Below are 26219 nucleotides of genomic sequence, written 5' to 3' on the forward strand. Positions count from 1 at the left end.
AATTACAGATTAATGTAACAGAGCTTGGTTGAAGAACCTAGGTTAAATGTCTTACTCTTACAACATTATTAACCCCTAGCATGAAGCTCAGTACTCTCGCATCTGGAGTCCTTACTGCTCTGCACTATTACTGTACACCTTTGCATGGTGTATGATTAATTTTGAGAAGGGCATGTTAAACTGTTCCAGACTGTATTTGCATTGTGATGCCATTGTATTGTCATAAACACCCCAATGTAGTCATCTCAGGACAAACTAGTTATCTTAATTGTCAAATTAATCTCCCTCTGCCTAAGAGTGTGCATCGCTAAGACCCTTTCTGGAATTGGTACCTGTAGGTACAGTACTAACCTGTGTGATGTTCTCACTGTGTTTTTGCAGTCTAAGGCCCTAATCCCCCTTCAGACAGAGGCCCACCCAGAGACGAAACAGAGGGTGCTGACGAACTACATGTTTCCTCAGCAGCCACGGCATGATGAAGGTTGGTTTCAGATGAGCCTCTACTGAAGGAACAGGTTACTAAAGGAAATTTCCATTTACTGTACATGGGTGTAGCTGAAGGTCAGGGCTCTAAATGTACAGTATGCTACATAAGCAAACTTTAAAAAAAAACTGCCGATAGCAAATAATGCTGATTTTTTACACTGAACATGTCTTTTTAGTAATGCCAACATTTTCCAATTTGGAAGTGACTTATTGGAGCATAAAGCAATAATGTAAGGAAATTAAGAGTGGCTTTGTTTAACAATGCTGTTAATTGTCCACACATCTTTTGTTTCTGTTTCTGTTCAAGTCTTTTGTGGATCTGTTTCTGTCAGTCCAAAATATCAAAAGATATTGTGTAAAAAATAACAAAGAAAATAAGGATTATCTTACATCGCATTATGCATGGTTCTTGAATCTACAATGTGTACCTAAACCAGGAAAGGGAAGACTCCAAACACTGAAACAGTGGCTTTCAGCTCCTAGGTAAGACTTCAGTGAGCTTGGCTGTGTGCCATTGGGTACCTGCAATGAAACACATTGCCATGTCAGGGGTCAGCTTGGCGTGCAAGTAACTGGTTTATTTTTCTGTTCTGTCTTTCCCAGATTACCAGTCAGACAGTGATAGTTTCAACCCTACATTGTGGGAGGAGCAGAGACAGCAGCGCATGACCGTGGCCTTTGAGTTCGAAGACAAGAAGGAGGAGGAGGACAACTCTGGGAAAGTGAAGGTTTCTGCTCTTGCTTTTTTTGCCTATGTGTTCAGGGTTTTCATCTTCATTCGATGGAGGAGCCACTTGTGAAATCTGTTTTGTCCTAGTTAAATGGGAACATTTAACTAGGGTAACAGAAAAAGTTAAATGGGAACATTTAACTAAGGGACAAGAACATTTAAGACAAGGGACATTTAACTGCACTTAGAAAGTTAAAGGAGAGCCAAAAAATGAACAGCACAGATGAAGCAGAAATTGTATCTGTGGAATTAAACCAGGTCTTTTCACTCACTGCTAGGTTGAAATCAATCTGAAACGGTATCCCACCCCCTACCCAGAAGACCTGAAGAACATGGTGAAGTCTGTTCAGAACCTGGTAGGCAAGACCACTCATGCTCTGAGCACGGAGAAGTGCACATCTGGGACCAACATGGATCACCATGGCAAGGACAAGTATGAGCCCAAGTGGCCCATCACAACAAAGGAGGTAACAGTCGAGGTAACCGTGGAGGAAAAAAGGCCTGTGATTTCACACCTTAAAATCTCCTTGTTCCAGCTTAGAGTATAAATCTACTGAGAACGTGCCCCAATAGAAAATCAATTATATAGAATTTCTATTTATTTAATTGTGTACATTAATAAATAAAGGACTGAGTAGGGTACAGAATAGCGATACAGTGGTTAGCATTGCTGCCTTGCAGCACTGGGGCCCTGTGGATCCCTCGAGTCCCATCTGCATGGAATTTGTAAGTTCACCTTGTGTCTGGGTTTTTACTGGTGTTTCCCAAAGACACGCTGGTAGGTGAATTAGCTTCTGGGAAAATTGGCCCTAGTGTGAGTGTTTGTTTGTCTGTATCTGTGTGTGCGCCCTGTGATGGACTGGAGTCCCTACTAGGGTAAATGCTGCCTTGAAAACATTGCTTGCCAGAACAGACTCCAGCTCCACCGTGACCCTACATTGGATAAAATAGTTAGAATATGGATGGATTTAATCTAAAAATGTTTCGAGCAGAAGTTTTCATTTGGAAATTATACATTTTCAAGTTATTTTATTCCAAATAAAAATGAAAATACATGTATGAATGAAACATTTTGTGTAATTGCTGATTAATAAACCTTGCTATAGAAATTGTAGGCGCTGCCTTATATTATTGCTATTACAATAGCATTATAGCATCTGTTACACTTAATGGTATTTACTGAAAGAAAAATCGCTTTTGAGCAATGTTAACACAGGCAATACTGAAAGTTCTTCTTTACTGCTGTTAGACAGTTTTACCAACAAGAAGTCAGTGGTTAAAAGACCTGATTTTAGGTTCTTATAGGTTGTAGAAGGATCTAAATTTGCTGGCAGTTACATGACTTTAAAATAAAACCTAATTCCCCCTCTTAATGCTTTCTTTTTCATAAAATCTTTAGATTGAAATTGTAATGTCAGCAAAAATTGTTTTAGCACATCTGACCCAGCATATACAGTAGATTCTTCAGGTCCTCATAGTGATTTAGTCTTTAACTGCTAATATCTTTAAATTCTTAGGCACTCAGACATTTTAAAGGCTAAAAAAATGATGGATGAGTTTGTAGTGTAAATAATACATAATTATTTAGGTGTAGCTTGGTAGCTTTAACGTAGTAAAGAGCATTGTTTCTGATAGTGGATCCAGAATTATTTTTTAAATAGCATGTTAGAATTTCAGATTGGTGATTGTCTGGATTAAAGTTAAAAAAGCTTTCTGGACTAATTTAAAAAATGGATCTGTTTGGTGAGTTTTTTGTAGGCTTCATTCTTCTTTACTTTTGATGCAACAAAGGAAGTATTTGACTAATTTTTGGGACAAACAACCATAAAGCTGCTTTTTTTCTGAGCAGGATGAAATTTGCCAGCCAAGAGGTCCTGCTCCACTCCTTAGATTATACAGATGACTTGTAGGGCTATTAAAAGCTTTAGAATACCAAAATCTGATTGTTGAGTGTGCAATAAACTAGTGTTGTTATGATGATTTTTTTAACCATCTGTATCACTGATATATTATTTTTCTCCTGAATGTGAGAAAATTGTAATATGTTATACAAAAACCGTTTCTTTATAGTCCATTTACAAGGTATAGAAGAATACAAGATATGTAAATGAAAAAAGCCTTCAAAAATTGAAAAAGCCTTCACATTCAAACAAAGCTATTAGTGCTAAATGAGGAACTTTCAACTGTTATTTCCTGTTTATTTCCCAGTAAACAATGTTGATAAATATTAAGAGCCTCTCTTTTCTCAGTGCTCAGTAAATGAGGGAGTTGTAGCGGTCTTCTGCCTCCCTGGTACCTGAAAGTGATTGAACTGCTATCACATGTCACACTCTTATAGAATGTGTGATGTCTAAGCAAAAAGACTTCTGTTGTTCATGACCCAAGGTTCTAGGAAATGACAACGTGTTTAATGCCAGGTCACAGAGAGGGAGGCCAAAGACTTCCAGAAGACACAAATGGCAGAGCAGAGCACCATCCACAACTCAGCCATGGAAATCCCAAAACGCAAGGAGAAAGAGGAGCTGACGGAGAGTTCTGAGGTAAGGTCGGAATTGTATTGTCTCTCCATTCCAAAGTCAACCCCTTTCTTCAATTTCTTCAGAAATGCTGTGCCATTACAAAATACGTTTTCTGTTAAAAAGTATGGGTGTTTGAGAAAGGCATAAATAAACATCATGAGACAGATAGTATACTGTAGTACAAAATGATCTACAGAATAAGGTTTTACCTTATTTTTGTGCTACAAAATATAAACAAGCTTTAGCAGACATTTCCATCTCTTGTCTAAAAATGAATTTAAGATCCCCTGTTTATACGATACCACACCATCAACACACCAGGCCTACAGATTTACAGGGAGTACAGGATCAAGCTTTACATTTGTAATGTAATGATTTTTGATGATCTTTTCAAATATCATGAAGACAGTATTGTTCTTAAAACTTTCAGAGCTGAAATACTGAAAAAGGAATCTGTGTATCGGTTGTGTTTTCTTTATAAATTGTTACAGTTTATGCAGACACTGAAAAAAAAAATGATTTCAGATACAGTACTTCAGGTTTGAGGTACAAAGAGAAGTGTTTAAAATGTTTGTGCTGTATTTTCTTGATTACTGGGATTGTTATTCTATGTGGTTTTCAAGGTATTGAAAGTAGTTTTTTACTGTAGCTCTTCAGGGTTTGTTGTGTAAGGAATTCTTGTAATGTGAAACCTTGTGACTGAGAAATGTGCAACAGTGAAATGGACTTAAACTTGTAAAAAGAACAAGAAATCCAGAGAGGCAATATAATAAAAATGATTGTAATTTCCCTTTCAGGCTTTTTAATTAAATTGTGTCACAGAGCTTCTTACTAAATAATGTACTGTAGGACTGTTTTAGACAAGGTTACATCACATAACCCAGAATGTTGAAGATGGCTCATTTGAACCTAAAGATGAAATTACCATTGGAAGTATGGATGTTATTGTTTATCATTTCACCACTTTCCCTAGTGCTAAAATTAAATGTCTTCTTATGATTATTAATGCATAAGGGCTTAAATGCTGCCATTTTAATCTTGGACGTGCCAGGATCCATTGATTTTTTTTATGGGTTGTGCTAAAGAATTGCCATTTGTTTTATCCGAGTGAAATACATGTGCTAAATCTGTGCTAAGTTCTGTAACAAATGCTTTAATTTTTTCTTTGCAATTCTTGGAAAGTGTTTCTCACTACTTGTGACTTTGTAAGCTCTGTTGTTTAAATATATCCTCTCCTTTTGAAACAATGTTAATAGAGTTCCAGAGTGCATTACTGAAGTTAGACTTTATTATAATATTGTTGTGATGCAGTAATTGTGACACAATGCTCTTGTGCTAAACTAGCTAACATCAAAACTGTAAAGCAGATAAACTAGGACTGCTGACAAACGAAAACACTTTTTTGTGTTTATGTCATCTCAAGCAGTCACTACTGTAAGCCCTTTTTGTATTTTTTTTATTTTGCTACATAACTGAATGTAAACAGAGATAACAAACATTACATTGCATTAGTCCATAGCTGATATTTTCTTATGTCTTAGGACCAGGCACTATAAAAATGATTGCATATGAAGACATACTGTATACAGACAGCATTGTGCTGGATTATCAAGGTTTCTGGGGGTCTATCAAGGTGCCCTGTTACCATGGGAATCCTTCAACTGAAGACCAGTGCTGTTCTGTCTGCCCGCCCACACACAATGCTCTGTGTTTTAAAACAACATTGTGCACCAGGGTTACTTCTCAGCAATACTCCCCTGCGATGCAGTATTATCTGCAGAGTCACTGGGAAATCCAGAATAAAGCTATATACAGTACATTGCATTTTAGAATTATATACTTAGGTGATATGTGCAATATACTGTATATCATACCTTGTTTAGTTACCTCTGGAGCATGGAGGAATATACTGTGTACCATGAAAGTGTTTAGCAGATAGTAAGTAGAATGCAGATGAACCTAGAAACACTAAATCATTGGGCAGGCCCTGTCTTATTATTATGAGATATGACAAGACACAGGGGTTAGAAGAAGGTACACTAATGTTTCAGTACCAGACTCAGAGCTTCAATAAGCTTTTTTCCTCATAAGAAAACAACACCATTAAGTATGAAAAGTGTTGTAAATCCAAAGCCTTTCTCTCAATGTTATTTTTAATGGTCAAAAGCAATTTTGTGTTTTTTAAAAAGGTTTTCACATTGTTTTGCCTTTTCTAAAGACCTGCACTGCAAGTAATTGTTTTGTGGATATGGTCCTAGGTGTTTTTGTACATTATACAGACTATAACATATTATCCAAAAGCATTAAAGAAATACTGTATCTACTGCCAGTAAGTACCCGAATAAGGATGTGTATATCGCATTGTGTATTTCTTGTATACCGGTTTGAGTAAAAGTATAAAAGTGTGCTTTGAGAATCTGGTGTTTGCTTCAACTAACCAGGTGGTCTCCTTCTCCGTAGCAATGCTACATACCAGCTGATTAACTTAGAAGCACCTTATTTTCTTATTTACTTTGGTTCTCTTAATGAAAAATGACATGTGTGCAGTTTTTTTCTGCTCCTGGGACTTGAGAGCTTTCGCTTTGCATACCAAGCTTTCGCTCCAGAGTCTAAATGCCATCGCTATCTTCTGATCATAGCTGGGCTCACGTCATTCTGCTTTCACACACGCAGCCACGTGGACAAGTTGATCAGAGGGACCTGGGGCATCATGATCATGCTTATGAATGTCATGCATTTCCTTTTCTAAACCATGAAAATCCTTTCCATTGTTTGTTTGTTTTTTTTGCATAGATTTCTTTACATCGCGTCGTCCCCAAGCTGCAACAGCCAGAGAATACGGCCCTGTCCCTTACAGCTTCCTGTTTCTGCCTCATAGTAAGTCACAGTGAGAACAGACCTCCCCTCGTTGCTTGGTTCCCCTTGAGCACTGTCCTTCTGTCAACATTTCCTGAGCCACGAGAGACCTTTCAACACAAGAAATTAGAGCAGTGTTCCCACGAACCTTGTTCAATTGCACTTCTTTGTGAAATAGAATTCGAAAATTAAGGGTGGTAGCTGCTTTTTCTTTAGCAATGAAAACCAAATGCAGTATACTACAGAAGAAAGTCTTCCAAATAACAAAGTGGTTGTCCTATTTTTTTTTCCTGTATGTTCTCCTGTTAATACCTCTTGACATTGTGTCTGTAAGATGGAGCCCAACACAGACTAACATTTTGGTTCCCAACAGGCTTACTTTGGTTCCAGGTACAGTATGCACATCTTGAACCACTGCAAAGAAAAAAAAATAGAAAAGGACCAAAATAAAAAACCCAGTCGTCACAAAACAGATTTGAATTATTTCCTAAATTCTTTATACACACAGGGGATACTAATTTGTTTGCACTGGTGCCACTGTGCTGTGGGAATATATTTATTTTAATTTCAATTAAACCCCAGTGTGCTGGGGTGAAAGTTTGTCTAGGTTTTCTATCCATATGGGATATTACCAACTTTTCATTTTGAATTTGTTTTCTATTTTCCCAGATTTGTTTCTACTTGAATGGTGCTTTTTTAAGTACTCCTACCTTTTTTACTTCCTTCATTGGCAGAAAGAATAGTCATACCAGACCCTAGACCCCCAAACACAGATTTGCAGCTACAGTATGTGTAGCAGGACGAGTAGTATGCTGCATGGCATTTTCATTGCTGCGTGTTTCACAGTTGTGTCAGGTTTCCCTTCTTACCTGTTTATTGTTAGGGCTTGAAATATTGATTTACTTGGTGTCACATAAATAAGGTAAGCTGTTATAAACACAGTTTAAGAAATCAGAGCCTTCCAGGACCTGGAAAGCAGACATAGCTGAACAGCAGATGCTTATTCTTGGTTGCCCACACCTCAAGCAGCTGGCTCTCTTTTTCTGTCTAGGTGCTGTACATCAAGCTGCAGATTTTTTATGGTAGAGGTGGGAACAAGGGGTGGGTTCTCTCAAATATTGTATATGAAACTGGGCCATTATAAAGAATAATACAATGGCTGTTATATTCTCTGCATCATCCTGAGGCAGCTAATGAGCATTGGGTGACACTGAAATGCCAGCAAACAAAGGCCTAAACACATTCGTGATGTCACAGCAGAAAACATGGCCATAAAATCAGTAAATAACTGAAACTGATTTTATATGAAGTATACTGTCTACATATTTTTCTGAGAACCATCTCAGTTAAATGTCGCTTGGTTTTATTGGTCATGATCAATCACATTAAACACAACCTTGTGTTTTCCACTATCATCCATCAAAGTGGACTCTAGTCCTGTTCCTTCTCAGGACTCAAATCCAGGTTTAATGTATTTGCCTTAAACTACATTTTCTGCTGTGTTTGTGTTGAAATCTAAATTTATGTCACAGATCTGTAATGAATCCTAAAAATTGAGTTGAAGTGCTGTATGCTTGTTTTCTAATATTCAGCGAAAAAGGGTGTGCACTACCCTCACATTCCGCAGTTCCACCTGACAACAGTGCAGTGCTCATGGTTGATAAGCCAAGGATGTAGGCTGAATATGTTATCAGATGGTTATGTCCTCTTGTTGAGGGTTTATGTAAGACAACAACTTTTTTTTTTCTTTCTGTTGAAACAGTACACAGTAAGTATCTCTGTTTTGTAGGGAAAAGAAAAAAGATATTACCATGTCAGCACTGTGTTCACTCTCACCCATGTACTGTATTTTTGAGGCTACATGAAAAGGACCTTTTGGGAAATCACTGGCTGCTGAATTTCTTCATTCTAATCATTAACCTGTCAGAAAGAGTATTTTCTCATGCCTGTGCCACTTTTCCTTCAAGCAAGCCACTAGGTTTTATTTACTTGCCTCATTCTCTAGCATTAGAACGAATTTCAAGAATTACTAATTTTCCAAGGTAAAGCATTATATCTTAAAAGTCTTACAAACTGATTCACCTAACTTATTGGGCTGAAGAGTTCTTAAATACTTTTAGACCTTCATTTTATGTAGACGTTCCTTCAACACAGACTTAATGCTCAGACTGCTGTAGCTTAGTGCTGGCTAGGTTGATGAATAACATTTCATAGAGATATCTATACATTCCTAATATAGACAGCCTTTTGCAGTAATTCATTACTAATCTTAATGAAAATTAATGATTTTAGTATATAACTGTGATATTTTAAGATACTGTATTTTATAGAAACCTTTTCATACTTTAAAATGTTTTTTAATGACAGGCCTTTGTGTAATTGGTGGATTTTGCCTCTCAGTCAATGTGCATAGTGTAATATTTTCCACAAAGTGACCTACTGTAGCTGTGATAAAAATATCATTGTAACATATACAGTATGAACACTTTTTGAGCAATGTAGCTTTTTTGGACAAGTCTTATAATACTCAATTTCATTTTTCAAGGACTTTACCCTCTGATTTTAATATCTGATAAATTTAGTTTGAATAAAAGAATAGTACATGAATATTAGCTTCTTTTAAGCATTCCATTTTAATCAGGTCCTTGATTATTGTATTCCTTTGTTTCTCAGTTGCCCTATAAAATCAGTAGATCAGTATGATCAAACGATTATATAGGCTTGCATCCTCAAAATAGCTTCTGTGTGTCAACATAGAATTGTTTGTTAATATGCTATGTGATGTGTATGAATTCTCATTCATTCAAAGTCATATGGTGCTGGACTCTTGGAAATCCAAAGTATTACAGAGAGTTTAATTAAAGTTCCATCCTGCAAGTCATTGTAATTCTTAATATTGGCTTTGGGGTTTTACACTTTTATGGTATTATAGTGTGTGATCAGAGCATTGAAAAATTAAGAATTGTATAATGAAATAATGAGAATGTGTCAGTACCTTGGTAATTAACTAAAACTAATGAGATGTGCATAACAAGAGTGAAAATAGATTTAAATTGTGCTGAGAGTTCAAATGGTAACAGAAATACATGAAAGTGGTGAAGAGAGTGATTAGATATATACAGGTATTCGATTCCATTTTTTTTTTACTGCTGCAAACAAAATAAAAGTTTATGAAAATTGTGAGGCCCCTGTTTTGTCCTCCTCAAAATTGGAATCTACAGGTCCCAAAACTGAACATTACTGAATATTACTGTAGTATTCACAAAACGGAATATACTTGTGGGTACGTGTGCTGCATAAAAATGGCTTCATCTACATTTGTAAAAAAATGAAAGAATTGAATCAAAACCCCAAATCAAAATCTTTTACAACTCTGAGTGGGAATGATGTTGCAGTTGTTTCATCTTTGTGGAAATTACTAAAAGTCAGGGCAATATAAACCTGAAATGTACTATGTTGATGGATTAAGCACATATGGAAGAATGAATATTTTTGCAGAATGTTCTTTCTAGATAAAGAGAAAATACAACACCTGTAATTTATAACAATATCTGTCCTTTTTCAAAAGACAGTTGAGTTGAAAATGTATTTTGTAATAAAATAAGTCATTGATTAAGCCAAAAAAATAGTAGAATGGAAATGCTCACATGGTGTTTTTTTAAGAGAACTCTTCTTTTGAGTTTATTGAAAGGTTTGTCTCCTGCATTCTTTCTGTGTGAAAACTGCTCAGATAAAAAAAAACTCATTTATTTATTTCAGGATTCCTTAGGAGGTTCCCCAAATGACATACGGATTTCTGACATGCGCCCCACTTTGGTGGAGCCTGCATTGTACAAGCCAAAAGTTGTACTGATCGGGAAAGACAAGAAAGGTAGGCAAAAAACTTCCAGCTTTGCAGTGAACTAGGTAACTATTGTAAGTAGACAATTTACTCATTCTCTTCTATATAAACATGATGTCCGAATAGGATTATGTTTTTCAGGTTGGTATTGTTATTTCTGAAAGCTGGAAGAGGGATATTTATCTTCTGTTAATTAAAAAAAACCCATCTGCGATCATCAAACATTTGCGATCTTGCATATAGATATTAATCCTAGCTACTGTATATTGAAAAAATAATTATGCATGGGTTACTTTCAATTTAGAGGCATGTGGAAAAATCCATCCTGTCTCAACAACTCAAGGATTATGGAGTCCCATGGTGACTTTAAAAAGAAGTGCATTTAGGAGACCTGATATCCAGTTTTTATATTGAAATGATTGAGTATGACTGTTTTGTTCCTTTGTATTTTTTTATGTGCCAAAATAAGAAATATAAGAATTAAAAAGACATTTGATATTACTTGAACAGTATAAGCAGTTTATATAAACTATATATTAGATACCATTACTTGTCCGGGTCCCCAGATTATTTAATACAATTCCATTGTTTTTAAACTTTTCAAAACCAATCTGTTTAGAAAAGAAAGCGTGCTCAATGAAAGAAACACATCAGGTGAACACATCACCTCAGCTCAATCCACAAACGTCTACATGGGCTCAAGCCATAGGAGTCCACAGCATAATGGTGATATTCCTATCTCACACACAAACTGTTGTTGCTCTGCTATAATGTTGTCTTATAAGCATGAGCCCTCAGGAAGAGCAGTAACTAAAATCGCAGGCCATGATCAATGTGACACTATATAGTCAATTTCTATCTATCACTATAAGTGGACATATGTTGTAACTAGACACTCCTGCCCAAGCCATCACCTTCTGACCTCCTAAGTCATCACTTATAGTCTCCCAGACTATCATTGACAAACCGTGTTTGGCTGTAAGTTCTAATCAGGTTAGAATTTGTAAGCTATGAACACTCTAGTCAGTGGGCACTGCTCTGACTTAATCCAGCCTCCAACACACCAATAGCACAAGGCAGTTGTTATGTTCATAAGCAGGGTAGATTCGTTCTTTTTTAGGTTTTTGTTCTTGATTTTCATCTCGATATTAAGGTGATTTAGTGCTTATGTAATAGTCAAAGTTCCATAAGTGTATCACAGTCAATCATAAATTATCAATAAATGAAAATATGCCAAATGTTAACATACTTACTATTACCTAAACACCCTAATTATGATTATGAAAACAAAAGTGATGTTTAACAAGTTAGTTTTCTCAAGAAATACCAAATAAAGACCTGTATGCTAGAAGAAAAAATGCATCCACACACACACTTTTATTTTGTTTTCTTTTCTTCATTTAGTACCGGGATCATTTTTAAAACTTACAGAAAACATACAGCAAGCGTCCATAATGGATTCTGAAAGAACTGAAGTGCAAACGCATATCCCAATAAGGAGAGGATAACACATTGGGGTTTATTTTACTAACAATTACTATTCTTTCTCTTTCCTATGTGCTCTCATTACGATTCACCTTTTTTTCCCAGAGTCCACTGATGAATCTGATGCAGATAAAATGCACTGCCTGAACAACAGCGGCTCCTCTGCAACCTACTCGGACTACTCTCCCTCCCAAGGCTCATCGGGCTCCTCCAACCCCCCTGGCAATGTTGGGACCCTGCAGCCTGTCACCAAGGATGGGGCCCCTCCCTCTCATTGGACTAACAGGTCAGCTCTTTAGGCATCAGGTCAGGCAGCAGGTCTCTGGAGGCTTTGCCGTCCACTGAAATAAATTTGCTCTGCTAACAGCCTGAGAATCCGAGGAGCAGCCAAAATTAAAAACATATTTAAAGGAAATCGGGGCAACACTTGGTCACCTGCTTAAGAGGCTCACTTTGGGTTTTCCATTAAATAACTAACCAAATCTTTTAGACTATTTTAACTGCAGATAAAGTGAATGTTTTAATGTAGTGCATGAGAGCTGTTCTGATGTTCTTTAAGGCAATTACAGTATAAGAGAACAGGACAAAAGCATGTTATCCCTTAGTGCTGCTTTGATTATGTAACCAGTATCTTGTATATTTTGTCATTACACAGCTGTATAAGTCAAGGGTCATACTTTGTGATCCTCTTTAGTCCTTCTTTAAAAAGGACAAGATGATATTCTGTAATGTATCTTGTAGTGGAAAAGGTATCAGTTACTTTCCAGAATATGTCCTTTCAGTCTCTTAAAAGCTCGGGAATATGGTAGGACATCTCAAGCATTTGTTTGTGTAAATGTTAGTAAAAGAACATACTGTAATATAGAGAAAATTCCCAGGTGGCACTGTTTTTTATATTTGTATTGATTACAACCACCCATAGTTCATTTTTGGTTCGTAAGTTATAAAGGGTGTCCAAATAAGAACATATATTGGCTTTGTGTTAAATTTAAAGTTTGACAAGCTTGTTTACTGTTCTCAGTGATGTCATCATGTGAAACCGCAGTAGCAGCTCTATAGCATAATGTAAAAGCCATCCTTAGATTATGCAGCGTACATGCTCAGACTCCCTTGTGGCAGAAATATAACCTACTGTGTCATTCAAGTGTAAACACCCCATCCGGGGGCAGCATGTATGGATTTCCTAGCCGAACAGTACAAATGCAAACTCACCAGGCGAGTCTGATTGTACATCAATGTTAGCAATGGTTAATATGGCTATAACAGATCAGTGCTATTATAATAATTTTAAAGTACTTCTTTAAAACTGATGGCTCCTCCCTTCTTTGATCATGAATTCATCTTTCCTTTTGCAAAAACTGACAATATTCCACTCTTGAAGTCGACAACCAGCTGTCAAACACGGCTGTGTCAAGAAACTGCTGCTTAATCCTTCATTAACATACATTAGCATGTGTCTGACACAAAAGAGAATGTTCTGAAGAAAGTAAAAGTCTCATTCCTCAGTGGGGCGCTTGAAAAGTGAAGGTCATATAGGTGCAGATGTCTTGATTCAAATTCAACATCAGTTCCGTCAGCACAGCTTTAAAAATGATGTAGTTATTTTTCTTCCTTTTGTGAGAGTTCTGGTTGACTTATGAGACTATAGCTCTTACCCAAAGACTGCCTTGAATGTTAGTTTGATTTCTTTCAAATAATTTTGAAGAAATTAGAAATATACAGGGAACAAGTTTATTAAGCTTAATGATGTCAGGTGAAAAAGGAGCTATCTTGTCACGGCAATCCTCCACAGACACTTTAAAGAAGTTTCCATCAGACAAACATAACAATAAAAAACAGACTGATGAAATGCATAGCCCTGTAGTAAAAACAGCTAAGTATTATTTAGGTGTCGTATCTAAATTACTAGGTGGCTAATCAAAAATGGTTTTGTACAAAAGGTTAACATTGTTAAAAACAAAGTTTAAATAGATTGAGAAATAAACCAGAAACAAATTAAAGCTGTAACTAGGGTTAGTTAGTCTTTCCTTTACTATCACCATCAATCTCAAGTAACTTTATAACCCTAAGAGGGTAGTGGGGAGCCCACAGCCTAACCTGACAGACACAGGGACAGAGTTGTACGACATCATATATATGACACCTGCCATATGAAGGATACTCACACACACATACAGTACATTCAATTAAAGGCATCTATGGGCAAGGGGGTAATTTTGGAGACACAAATTAATCTGGGAGGCATATTTTTGTGCTGTTTCTTTCTTGTAAGTATGTCTTCAGAAGCATGTTTTCAAGTTCACTTGCTTTTCTTTGTAGGCTTGCTCAGTCATTTCCTCAACCCATTGAAACCAAGCCTTTGCTGAGCCAGAGGGATACTCCTCCTTCTAGCACGTTGCAGCAGCGGAACGAAAGGCACGCCTTGAGTGACACCTTTGACAGCTGGAACGACAGCACCCATTATGATAACACAGGCTTTGTAGCTGAGGAGCAGCCCATAGAGAACCCCAGCACTAACCCCATGCTTGGCTCCAAAACCAGGAGTGTGTCCACTCACGGACGCAGACCTCTACTGAGACAGGAGAGGATAGTGGGTGTCCCCTTGGAGTTAGAGCAGCCCTCCTCCCACACATTTCACAGTGTGCGGAATACACCTGAAACTGAAGTGCCTCCTCCTAACCCTTGGCAAAACTGGACAAGGACCCCTAGCCCCTTTGAAGACAGGACTGCTTTCCCTTCCAAGTTAGAGATCACCCCTGCCAGCAGCCCAGCCCCAGACCGGAAGGATTTTGAGCAAGAGATGAGCGAGTTGCCAGGCACTTTTCCCTCCACTGGAGCATGGGGTTTCCTTGATTCCAGAGATTCGGGAACAGCACGGAACTCCTCCTCCAATGTCTTTACACACGTCCACTGCCGACAGGACCCCGCAAAGGGTGCCATTGTCATTAGCAAAAGCACAGAGCGGCTGTCCCCCATGATGAAGGAAGTTAAGGCCAAGTTCAAGAAGTCACAGAGCATTGATGAGATCGATATCGGCTCCTACAAGGTTTACAGCATCCCTCTGGAAAACTATAGCTCTAGCATGGAAAACCAAGGCAGTATGGACAAACAGGAGCTTCCACCGCCACCGGAGCAGAGCATGTCTCGCAGCCAGTCAGCTCCCATGCTAGATGATGACCTGGATGGCTATGGCAGTGGGAAGGGCTCCCAGCAGCAGAAACCCGTGATTCCCAAAAAGGTGTATCACTTCGACCAAAGCTTCAACCCTCAGGGCGCTGTGGAGGTGGTGAAGCCTGAGAGGAGAATCCCTCCTCCTTTTCCCAACAACCCGGAGTACATGAGCCAGCAGAACAAAAACATTCCCAAGGAGTTGGTGAGTCCCAGGGGTTACCGGGGATATCCACCCATGGAGCATATGTTTTCCTTCTCCCAGCCGTCGGTCAACGAGGATGTCATCGGTCAGCAGTTCCCCAGTCAGAGGTCCCGCTTCCTCAGGAGGGCAGATTCTCTTGTCAGCTCCACAGAGATGGCCCTCTTCCGGAGGGTGGCCGAAGCTCAGGAGCTCCCACTCACTGACCGGTACAATAGGACGCATTTCAAAGGTATGCTGGAGCACCAGAACAGCTTGTCCACCATGGTTGAGTCCCAGTTCCACAAAAGGAATGGTAGGTATGAGGATGAGTACTCTTCATATCAGGAGCCAAAAAAGTCTGCCACAGGTTTCCCAGCCAAGAACTTGACTCAGAGACGGCCGCTGTCAGCCAGAAGTTATAGCACGGAGAGCTACGGAGCCTCTCAAGCCCGGCCTGTATCTGCTCGGCCCACCATGGCTGCTCTGCTGGAGAAGGTGCCCTCTGACTACAACATCAGCTCCTGTACAGAGAAGAATGCAGAAAGCGAATTGAAAATGCGCCCTATACCCGTGAAAGGAGATGAGAGCTCCTCAAAAATGCCGGTGGACTGGAGGCAACAGCTTCTCAGACACATTGAAGCAAAAAGATTGGACAGAGTAAGTTCAATCACTTTTTATCTCTCAGTTATAAGGCCCTTAAATTACATTGTTTTTAAGCAGCAATATGAAATGTACAGTCTAAAAATTCAGGTTGTTTTTCTTGACTAGACAGGTCTAGATTGTTAATGAAGTTTCCACATAAAAGTAACCCTCTAAACATCTGCTTCCCATAATCTCACATTGCATTCACAGAACATATTTCAGTAAAATTATTATTATTATTATTATTATTATTATTATTATTATTATTATTATTATTATGTTGCCCTTGCAGAAATTTGTGTATTGTTCTTATGTCTGTCTAGCTACAGTATGTCTATGTACTCATAATGTCTCTTGTACATGTAGCTATGTAGCATTTGAAATGTGTAAAATGTGAGTTACTGTACGTACTTGATCTAGCCAATCAGCTGCTTTTTAAACATTGTCTGGTCTGGATCACCCATTCATTCATGTCACATACCTGTTTCCTCCAATCAGAATGCTGTCCTTAAACACAACACAGTTAACATCGGCATGCTGTATTCTGGACGCTATTCTGCTGCACATGCCAACAGAAGCATAACTTTAAACTTTTACAATAACTCAAAGCATGAAAAGCAGTGGCTACCTCCACATGTGAGTATAAACAGTGAATGCAACTGCAACTTTAATAACAGACAATATACCAAGTGGTGCACAGGTGCTGTTTTGATTCTGGGTGGCTTTTCCAGAAGTTTAAGACAACACATTAATTTAATTAAATACAAGAGGCCTTGAATTGTGGTGCATTTGGTAACATTTTGCCAAACATTTCTTAAACTATAATTTATTTAATAACAATATTGTAAAATTTAACAAAATAATAAATATATGTTTCATGTATGAATTTATAATACTCTCGTACCCTATAAAATGACACCAGAATTATCACCATTCTTTCTCAAAACAATAAGCTCAGATTGAAGAAAACCTTCTCAAAGCAATTAAATTATTAGCTCTATTATTGCTTTCTATGTGAAAATTTTTTTCTGTGTATTTGACCTTTCAGCTATCAACCTGGATTTAAAGTGCGGTGAAAATGTTTGTGAACCCCAAGTTTTAGTCCATATTCTCAGACATTTCAGACATAAAATATCATTAGAACAAGTAATAGGTTTATTCCATGCTGAAAAGAGAAGAAAGAAAACACAACGTTTTGGCCGTGGAGCCTTCTTCAGGTGTGAGAAAAACAGGGCAGTAAGCAAAGGTAAAGTAACGTAGGATAACAAGAAGTTGGGAGTAAGGAGGAGCAAGAGGCGGGAGCTGGGGACAGACAGAGTGGCCAATCAGACAAAGTGGCCGATCAGGTACTGTAGTGTGATGTCAGGATGAAAGGTGTGAAATGAAACCTACAATGAATAGAGTCCGTCGTTGAGAGAAGGGGAAAGGTGTGATCATAGCTGCAGGATAATTTTAGTTTCTGTAGACTTTCTGATGTGGGAGTTACAGTAGGAAAACTAGCTTTGAGAACACAGAACACAGATCAGAGGTGAAATGAGAAACAACAGGCTTGGAGAAATCTTTAATCTTCAAACCCCTAACATGTTCTCTGAAGCAGTCTCTGAGTCTCCTCTGTTTCCCCAAAGTAGATGGCTGGGTATTTACTGCAAGAGGTGCAGTAACTAAGGTTGCTGGAGGTAAAAGATGTCATCTGAGTGATAAAATATCATTAGACAAGCCTTAAATGAAGGCATTAAAACTACAAAACAAAAGAGATGTTTAATTAAATTAAAGTAAAGTTACTTTGGGGTTTAGGTCTGGACTTTTATTTGACTAATCCAAAGTAAAAAAAAATCATCATCTTCACTTTTGGCTCAGGGTGGCTAAAGGGTGATCACTAAAAAAGCTAGAGCAAAAGCAAAAGTTAGAGAAGCCTGCAGATACAGTACTTAGATTAGGTTTCTCTGAGCTTCAGTGTTTATTTCTGATGGTGTTCCTAGTTGTTTTTGAGGAGATTTTGCTAGCACAAGCAATCCTGGTAGAGCCATGTAATCTTGAATATTTTCCAATTGTAGACTGTCTGACAGTGGATGGATGAAGCCTCAGATATTTAGAAATAGTTTTGTAACCATCCAGACTGAGGAGCATCTCTCGAACACTTGTTGACTGATAAGCATCTGACTAATTACTCTTTTTCTGAAAATTGTTTCCACTAAACTGTATGGTAAAAACCAAGTTGTCACGGATGATGGAAAGGCATGCCGTGGAATGGCCAGAAGAGCAAAAAACACCCTATGCGCAGCAGGAAAATGGGCAACACAGAGGTTAGCCCAGGCTCAGTAGGTCAGACGATGTCAGGTAGAAACCTATGCCCTTCAGGCCGCGGAGGAGACGACTTGATGCTAGATGGGTCTCAAGACATCCAAACCCTCAATGCTGACCGAGGAGCAAAGGGTGACCTGGAAATATATAGCCCCACACAAGGACACACCAGAAGGACAAGAAAAGCACAGGATAACTAGGAACAGGACAGAGTAGGAGCGCCTTCTAGATGTAGAGGGCGTGACACAAGTTATCAAAGGCTTCTGACCATTATACAAAATAAGTTTGACATAACTATGTCCTTGTTTACTTGTTATCCAATTATTTAACCACTTGAATCTAATTATCCCTTTATCTAATTTATTTACTGCTTGTTCATTATTTATTTTTCCTATCTCATACTCTTTTTCTTCTCAAAAACATTGAATTAGTGAATATAAGTTGCTATTGTTAAGAAGAGGTCTTAAACCAGGCTATCATGGAACAAAATTGGAATGCCCATAAGTACACTGTGGGCTCGCAAACGTTTTCACAAACTTTTTCACAAACTTTCTCAGTCTTCCTGGTATTTGTCTATAAAAAGGTGAACTGAGACTGTGGCGTCTCTGCAGGTCTATTTCTGCACCTCCCCTGCTGCTGTCATATTTTAAAAAAGCCACCAGGCAAACTGAAACTAGCTTTCCGAAATGGAGCAGACACCATCAAAGGGAATTGTGGATCAGTGAGAATTGCATCAGGGATGTTCACTAGTTGCGTACAATGTTCAGTGTATGCTGACCAAAATTAAATGTACAAATAAGACAAAAATATAGCAGTACGTTGCAGCTACAGTACACATGGGAAGGTGCTACATTGTGTGGGTGGCTTGTGATGTCTTTGCACACTGATGTATGCTGTCGTTGCCCATAAGAACTTGATCCCACTTTTGCTCCACATTTTTACTCCTCTGAAATAAAGGTTTCACAGTAGATTTTTTATTTCTTTATTTCAAGAGGTGCAGAAAAACAGTACCTTTCTGAATTTTGAGAAAAATGCATCACTTCTATATATTGTTTATCAGGAGATCTTGATGAAAAGGAATCCTGATGTTGCTTTGCATTGGCCCAATTTACAGTGTTGTGAAGAATCTTTAACCCTACAGTTTTTTTCTGTTCAGTTTGTGCAAGGCTGAATGTTGTGTATGTCTGTCCACCTACTGACACTAGCAACAAATTTCTAAAGGTCTGGACAGGGGCTAGTTTGAGTTTTGGAGATGAGCGGTGTTTATTTTTCAAGAAAACTACAACATTTCCAAAGGCTAAAGTCAGGGAGCAACCTGACAAGTCTCTAAAAAGAAAATTAAGCAAGAATTAAAAGTTATTTATTTATTGTTAAATTTATAGCTTGCTAAATTCATAATTCCAGCATAGCCAGTAGTATTTGTTGCCTAAAGTATAGTTTGCCAGTCCCTTCTGGCAATCCCTAATATCTAGCAGTAGCTCTTTTCCACTTAAATTACTTAGACAAGTACTGACTATGGCAATGGAAGTAAAAACCTTGAAAGCAAACCTACTGTACTGTGCAGCTTTAGTGCCTCCAATGCACAACTCATGAGAAAAAAATCTTGCCACCTGTTTGTTTGTTTGTTCCTGATTATTAAACAGTCTCGTTTTTGACACTTCCAGTACATACCAGTACCAACATGGTGTGAAACGGTTTATAGCACTCTAGTTAAGACCTGAAGTCACATCAGACTTAACAACACAGCATGAAAGCATTAGTCACTAATTAAACCTCACATGGATATACAGTAGCAAGCTGAAGGAGCAACCACTAGATTTTCAGACTTCCAAACTGACTTCTAAAACTGTTTGCAAGAAAAAATCCAAGAGAACATTCTCAGATGAAATTGTATTGAAACTATTCATGCTTCAAAACATGAGGGTCTGAATTCTGTACTTATGGACTTTTTCGTTGTGTATAGTACTAACCAAGCATTATTTCTTCTAATTTGCCTTCTGATTACATTCAAGAGAAAAAAAAGTTTCAGCTCTTTTTAAGTGTTGTCTGGCATGTTGAAACATTCTGTCAAGTCTTTGTGCTTTGTCTGCAATCTGTTTATTTTTTACCACAATACAGTTTGACTTTTGCTTCAGACTGTTCTAGAATGTTCTGGTTCTAAAACACACTGTTCAGCTGTGCCCGTTTACATTAGCCTTTGTAGTTGTTGTCTTCTTACGTTGATGATGCAAGAATTTTCCATTCTGTTACCTTTTTTACTAATTCATCTGAGTTCACCTGATCAGTATTCTGACTGCTTTGCACTTGTGATTTCTGTTCCTTTGGCCTTGAAGTTAGAAACATATATACAAACTTTTATACAACTATACAAATGCAGAAGTGATTGTGTTTGTACAGTATAACAGATTTTCACATCTGGAGAGATCTGAATGGAGAAAAAGGCCTATTGGTATATTTGCATATATGGTTAAGAACAGGATAAAGGCAGTAACCTTGTCATTGAGAGAATTTAGCTTGTCTTTTCTTTGTTTTGTTTTTTTACCAAATTGGGCAGCTGTCAGTTAAAGAACAGTACTTTGAGTTTTTTATTAGTGTACAAGAGTGGCTAATAATTTATGGTGTTAATTGAGATCATCATGAATGTAAGTGAGTATAAGTCAAAGTTCACACACTGCAAAACTAACCTGTTTTACTAACCTGTGCGTTTAACAAAAAAACAAAACAAATGTAATGTAAAGATCTAATCAGAATGAACTGTTGATAAACAGTTAATCAAAAATGAATTGGCTACAAAGTAATTATAATTTTGTTTATATTTATAATGTTATGAATGCTTTAGCATTTTCAAAATTTTAATTTATTTTAATTTTTTATATATTGCCCTTCACAACAAGTTGTCACAGAGTGCTTTCAAGGTTATTTATACGGACTACATAGATAGGGTTGTACAATACAATAAGTCAAAAGGATATTTGTGTAAGTACTGTACAGTAGGTGTGAAGTAGCCACACTGTTAAAAAATACTAGAATACCCCAGTGTGTGGACCCATAGGAACCACATAGGGAAAAAAAAACTGCGAAGGGATTTTATTATTATATTATAATTATTATGAGCAAATATACAGTCTCAGGGAGCCTTTTTGGCATTAGTGTGCTCCTGACCACATTGCAAAGACTGGAAAAGGTGCAGGGTTCGGTATGGTGGGGAACCTGCAGGTAAGTAGTGCCGATGCCAGGGAGGTTATAAAATCCATATTTCTCCCCTGTCTTTGTCATTAGACACCCTCCCAGCAGAGCAACATCCTAGATAATGGACAAGAGGATATGTCTCCCACGAGCCAATGGGCCCCTTATTCTCTAGGCAGAAGAGATGTGCCACCAGAAAATATCATCAAGAAGGTAAGGAGGAAGGGACACACTGAACACTGCGAGGACCTTGAGCTGGTGAAAACACAAAGCAGCACATGCCACATTAGTATTAATATATACTGTATCTGCCATATTGATACACATTTAATAATATGTTAAAAAGCATAAGCATTGTACATTTCCTTTCCAAAAGTACAGAAGCACTTAGCACATTGACTAAAAAAAATAACATGATAAAATGGATGATAACCACTCGGTTAAGTGTTTAACTGAGAACTCACATAAAGCTGAATGGTTGAATGAATGAAGTTGTTTAAAGGTGGAGTTAAAACTAAACAGAACTTTCTAAAGCCTAGAAGAGTGAATGATAGGATTATATTCCATGCATATATGATTAGAGTTGGTTATGAGTCAGCATGGGGCATGTTCAGAACCTTAAATAGAGTTCACACTGCAAGTCTGGGAGGATTGAGCCATCAAGTTCAATTCTCCTCAGCAGCCCTAACTCGCAATCATTCTTTCCTGAAGTTATTTCCTAAGTTAAAAAAGCTATAAATACCTTACATGAGCCCTTTCTCCTTCACATTCATCTATTGAATCCCTCCTTTACCCCATCTCCACCTGTGCACTACTCCCTCTGATCGGGGGTTCCAGTCTTCTCATCCTCTGGCCAGGATGATGGTTTTCAGCCAGAAGGGTTAAGCCCAGTTTGCTATGACTAAACACTCAGCAAACATTTTTCAGTACATTTAATTTCCTGGATGTTGTAATTGTAATTATAATTACAATACAATAACAATATGCAATACTGAAAGAAAGGCCCACTTTTTTCTATTTTTTGCCATAAAAGTAAACAATGTGTTCTTTTTATTGGAAAACAAACTGCTTTTGTATAAAATGTAGGAGACGTTGGGTAGTAAAGCATAACAGTCTTGTAAAGCAAAGGATATATCTGACAGCAATCTCTCAAGGAAAGCATTCTGCATCAGCAAATCTTTAACATTTCACTAAATGTAAGGAGGATGAAGTAGAAGGGTGTTGTAAGGAGATATACAGGACTTTTGGTTGCAGTATTTAACATGTAGTTCACAGTCTAACCAGGAAATTGCTTCCAATGGTCTGGCTGAATTTCGCACTTTCCTGTTTTGCACAGACAGTTAATCTGTAAATTAATAACAGAGACATGTATTAAACTATTCCACCATTCTCCAAGTGATTACTGTTGGCCTTCTGAGCTGCTCTGCTGCTGGGGACTGTCTTTGTCATTAGCTGACTAACCAGCCGCTGTTGATGAGAACAATTGACCCACGTGTGTAAAAATTAGGGATCATTATGAAGCTTGACTATAAGCAATATACAAGTTAGGATTTTGGATGTGAATATATTAATAAATCACTAAGAAACACTCCTGTTATTCTTTGGCCATACCTGTACACACATAAAATTGATAATGATAACTGTTAAAATTAAACAGAATAAAATAACATTATATGCATGTGCTACATTGCTCAAAGGATTTTAAAAATAAATTAGTAGTGTTTAAAGCACACTGTACCTCCTAAATAATTTCATATTCTAAATTATTAAGGTAGAGATCAATGTTATGAAGACTTTAAGGCTGGGTCCTGTTGTGCAATTTGTTGTTTTGGCACTCAATTATATTATTAGCTGACTCTGACCAGGTTTCCCCCATTGGCCAAGCAAGAAGTTGGCTGGAATATCCTAGCCTTGCCAAGCAACATTAAACCCTATGGACTTCTTGCTGCTTGATAGATACTTAAGCTCCCAGTAAGAGCTGTGTCTGTCTTCAGTCTGATGCCTAGTCAGCTGTTGGTGCTGTGAGGCTCACAGTGTGAAAACATGAAGATGCTCTTACAGTACACGGTTAGAATTCTTTTCCTTAGTTAATATGTGACTCACATTGTCTTGAAGGGACTGTGTTTTTACAGTCCAGATTCAGGCTGAGAGTGATGAAGTTGTGCTATCTGCATCTGTTATGAAAAAGAACCAATGCCCTGCTACACATATACTTTCGCAATCTGAAACTTGGATTAAGTGCCCTCAATCTGTCACCTTGTGGAAGCAGTGTAAAATTCACACTCACAAAAAACACTATAAAAACTGTGGTTTCACTTCATTAATTATCACCCACAGGCACATTATCTTTGATGGTTCTTGCTCCAAACAGTGCTTATTTCAGTTTAAAAAACTCACTAAGACAATAACTTTTTACTGTATTCCACTGTACACTTCCTTTGATGATGCAACATGAACATGCAATAAACATGTGATCAACTTTTATTAAGGCATTATCTTTAATATTATTTGTTGCTAGTATCCAGGGAATGATATATAACCTCTAAAAATTAGAGAATGCAAATAGTAAATCACTGACATAATGAATATTAAATATTTGTCCTTTCCATAATTCTCTGTTGAATGCAGGTACAGTATTTAAAGTATGTGACTGTCTGAATGTATTTGTACCTGGTTGTACCATTAAGAAATACATCAGTTGCATCAGAATGCATTTTATCTAGGAATATTTTTAAATCCTTCTAAGCATCAGAAGGACCATTATTATTGCAACCAAATGTGCATCCTGTAAATCTGTGTAGCTGCTGGCATGTTTCTCAACTGATGTTTGAAGATTGTGTTTCAGTCTGCACCCACTCTCTTTCAGAAAATGAAGTTGTTATAAACTCTTTTACATATGATAAACAAACAGCAACACAACTGGATAGTGTGCTACATACTGTACTCTCTTGTAATTTCTTAATTTCCACTGTAGGAAATGGGTCTTTATTTCACTACTGTTTCTGAAGTAGACGTTTTTGAACCACATATCAAAGATTCACAAGATAAATTCCCTTTATTTTGTTTATTTTATTTCCTTAGAGTTAGGAATTAACCTGTTAGTTATTCTCTCAATTGATTCAGCTGCAGCAATGTTCTGTTGATAATCTGATGATCAGAACCATATGCGATATTCTAAATAATCTAATCATAGGATGTGTAACACCAGGTATAAATGCTGCATTATCACTATATCTTCTATCTTTTTGTTTGTTTGTTTTGTGGTATCCCATGTTTTCAAGATAAGAACTAACACAAACTCTTACAGTACATCCATTCTGCAGTTGCAAGTGCAATCTGACCAGTTAAGTCTAATTCTGAAACATTGCAACAACAAAAAAGAAAGCAGTATTAATAAATAGTAATTTTGTGCAGCTCTACTACTGTACGTTTCATGATGTATGCATTGGAAAGAGATATTATTAGGCCACTGTATTTTTCTAGTAGTTGTTTTTTTCATACCCTAGAATAAATACACTACACTTTAACTATAGCATGTGAAATCACGTCAGGTTTTCCTTTCTCTGTTATGAGAAAGGATCGAGGCCTTGTCACAGGGTCAAGATGTTGTCTTTGTTTTAGACAAATGACTCATTGGTAACTTCCTGAGAGACACCTACAGTAAACACCCACCAAGTAAATTGCTTTGTGCTCTCTAAAAACACTCATCCACCATGGTGACTAATACCTTGTTACAGTAAGTTAAGGTATTGGTTTTCACTGCATTTTTCTGTTACATTTTACTGCCTTGTTACAGTGCAATTATTGTATTTAAAAATAAATTTTAATAATAAAACTTACTAGTCTGTTGTATTGGCTATCCAGTTAATTTTTTTTCTGTCCAAATAATATGACATTTCCTAAATGTCTGCATTGCAGATTTTTGAATGTGAACTTGAACTGGAAAACTGGAAGAAAAAAATCGTATTCTTTCATCTGGAAGTTTTCTTTTTATATATATATAGCTTTAATAAAAGCGATAAAATGCAGAAATTATGTAAATTATTAATGTATGTAACACACATTTAGGATTAAGAAAAAACTGCTTAGTACGGACTCAAATTGGAAAATATATTTGTCTTGAATGTTGCTTTCGTTTGTTGTTTCACTCCTGCCAAACTAAAGAACATAACGAGCCCCTGTGATGCAGTTAAGAGTAAAAGAATTGCACCATACTGTTGGAAAAAAGCAAAACGGAATTTCAATTATTCTTCTGTGTTCTGGAAGATAAAACATGGCATTTTTATATCTTTATAGCTTATGATTTTCTTTACTTCCTGTGTTGTGTAGAGGGCAAGAATCCTTTCAAAATGTTTTTTTGTTCTTTAAGCTGGTACTAGTTGAATGTTTTGTATTTTTTCAGTTGTAGTCTTTAAATGTCCTGTTATTGTTGTTACATCTCAGGCATAACTGCTGATCCTCCTTATTAATTCTAAAGATGTATGTGTTTCATTGCTGTTTGGTCTCCATGGCAACCCCATCCTGTCAGAGTTTCAGTGATGATGTCATTTCTCTATGGGTTTCCATCTCAGCATCTCAGAGCTATCAGATAAGCAGCCCTTCTTTTCAGCTGTGGGTTAAGCAAAAAAAAAAATGAATGTGAGAAATTCACACTGATAGACTGTCATGGCATTTAAAAGAAGCCACAGCTTAGATTATGAAAACTGCCCAGGTACATGTCTGAAGCTACAGTAAATATCAGGGATACAAGTTCACACTATTTAAATACATTAGTACTATCAGGTTGGCACAACTTGTCACTTGAATAAAAAACGCAAAAAT

General features: G+C 37.3%; 1 protein-coding gene across 17 annotated transcripts in view; it reads left to right on the forward strand.

Annotated features, from left to right (window-relative positions):
- Positions 1-26219, forward strand: part of lrrc7 (leucine rich repeat containing 7) — a 308839-nt gene that overhangs the window by 259916 nt on the left and 22704 nt on the right. For 10 of the 17 annotated variants that reach the window (XM_088599029.1, XM_088599032.1, XM_088599030.1 and 7 more), the window contains 10 exons: positions 382-481; positions 1090-1214; positions 1495-1695; positions 3634-3756; positions 6529-6612; positions 10351-10462; positions 12023-12203; positions 14237-15926; positions 16410-16547; positions 21492-21611. In XM_088599029.1, coding sequence (XP_088455155.1) covers positions 382-481; positions 1090-1214; positions 1495-1695; positions 3634-3756; positions 6529-6612; positions 10351-10462; positions 12023-12203; positions 14237-15926; positions 16410-16547; positions 21492-21611 — 2874 coding nt within the window. The remainder of the gene's footprint in view (positions 1-381; positions 482-1089; positions 1215-1494; positions 1696-3633; positions 3757-6528; positions 6613-10350; positions 10463-12022; positions 12204-14236; positions 15927-16409; positions 16548-21491; positions 21612-26219) is intronic. The other 7 variants (XM_088599038.1, XM_088599041.1, XM_088599044.1 and 4 more) reach the window with 4 other exon arrangements.

This window comes from Lepisosteus platostomus, chromosome 11 (assembly GCF_059453375.1).
Source record: "Lepisosteus platostomus isolate fLepPlt1 chromosome 11, fLepPlt1.hap1, whole genome shotgun sequence".
In the NCBI taxonomy this organism is placed as follows: Eukaryota; Metazoa; Chordata; class Actinopteri; order Semionotiformes; family Lepisosteidae; genus Lepisosteus; species Lepisosteus platostomus.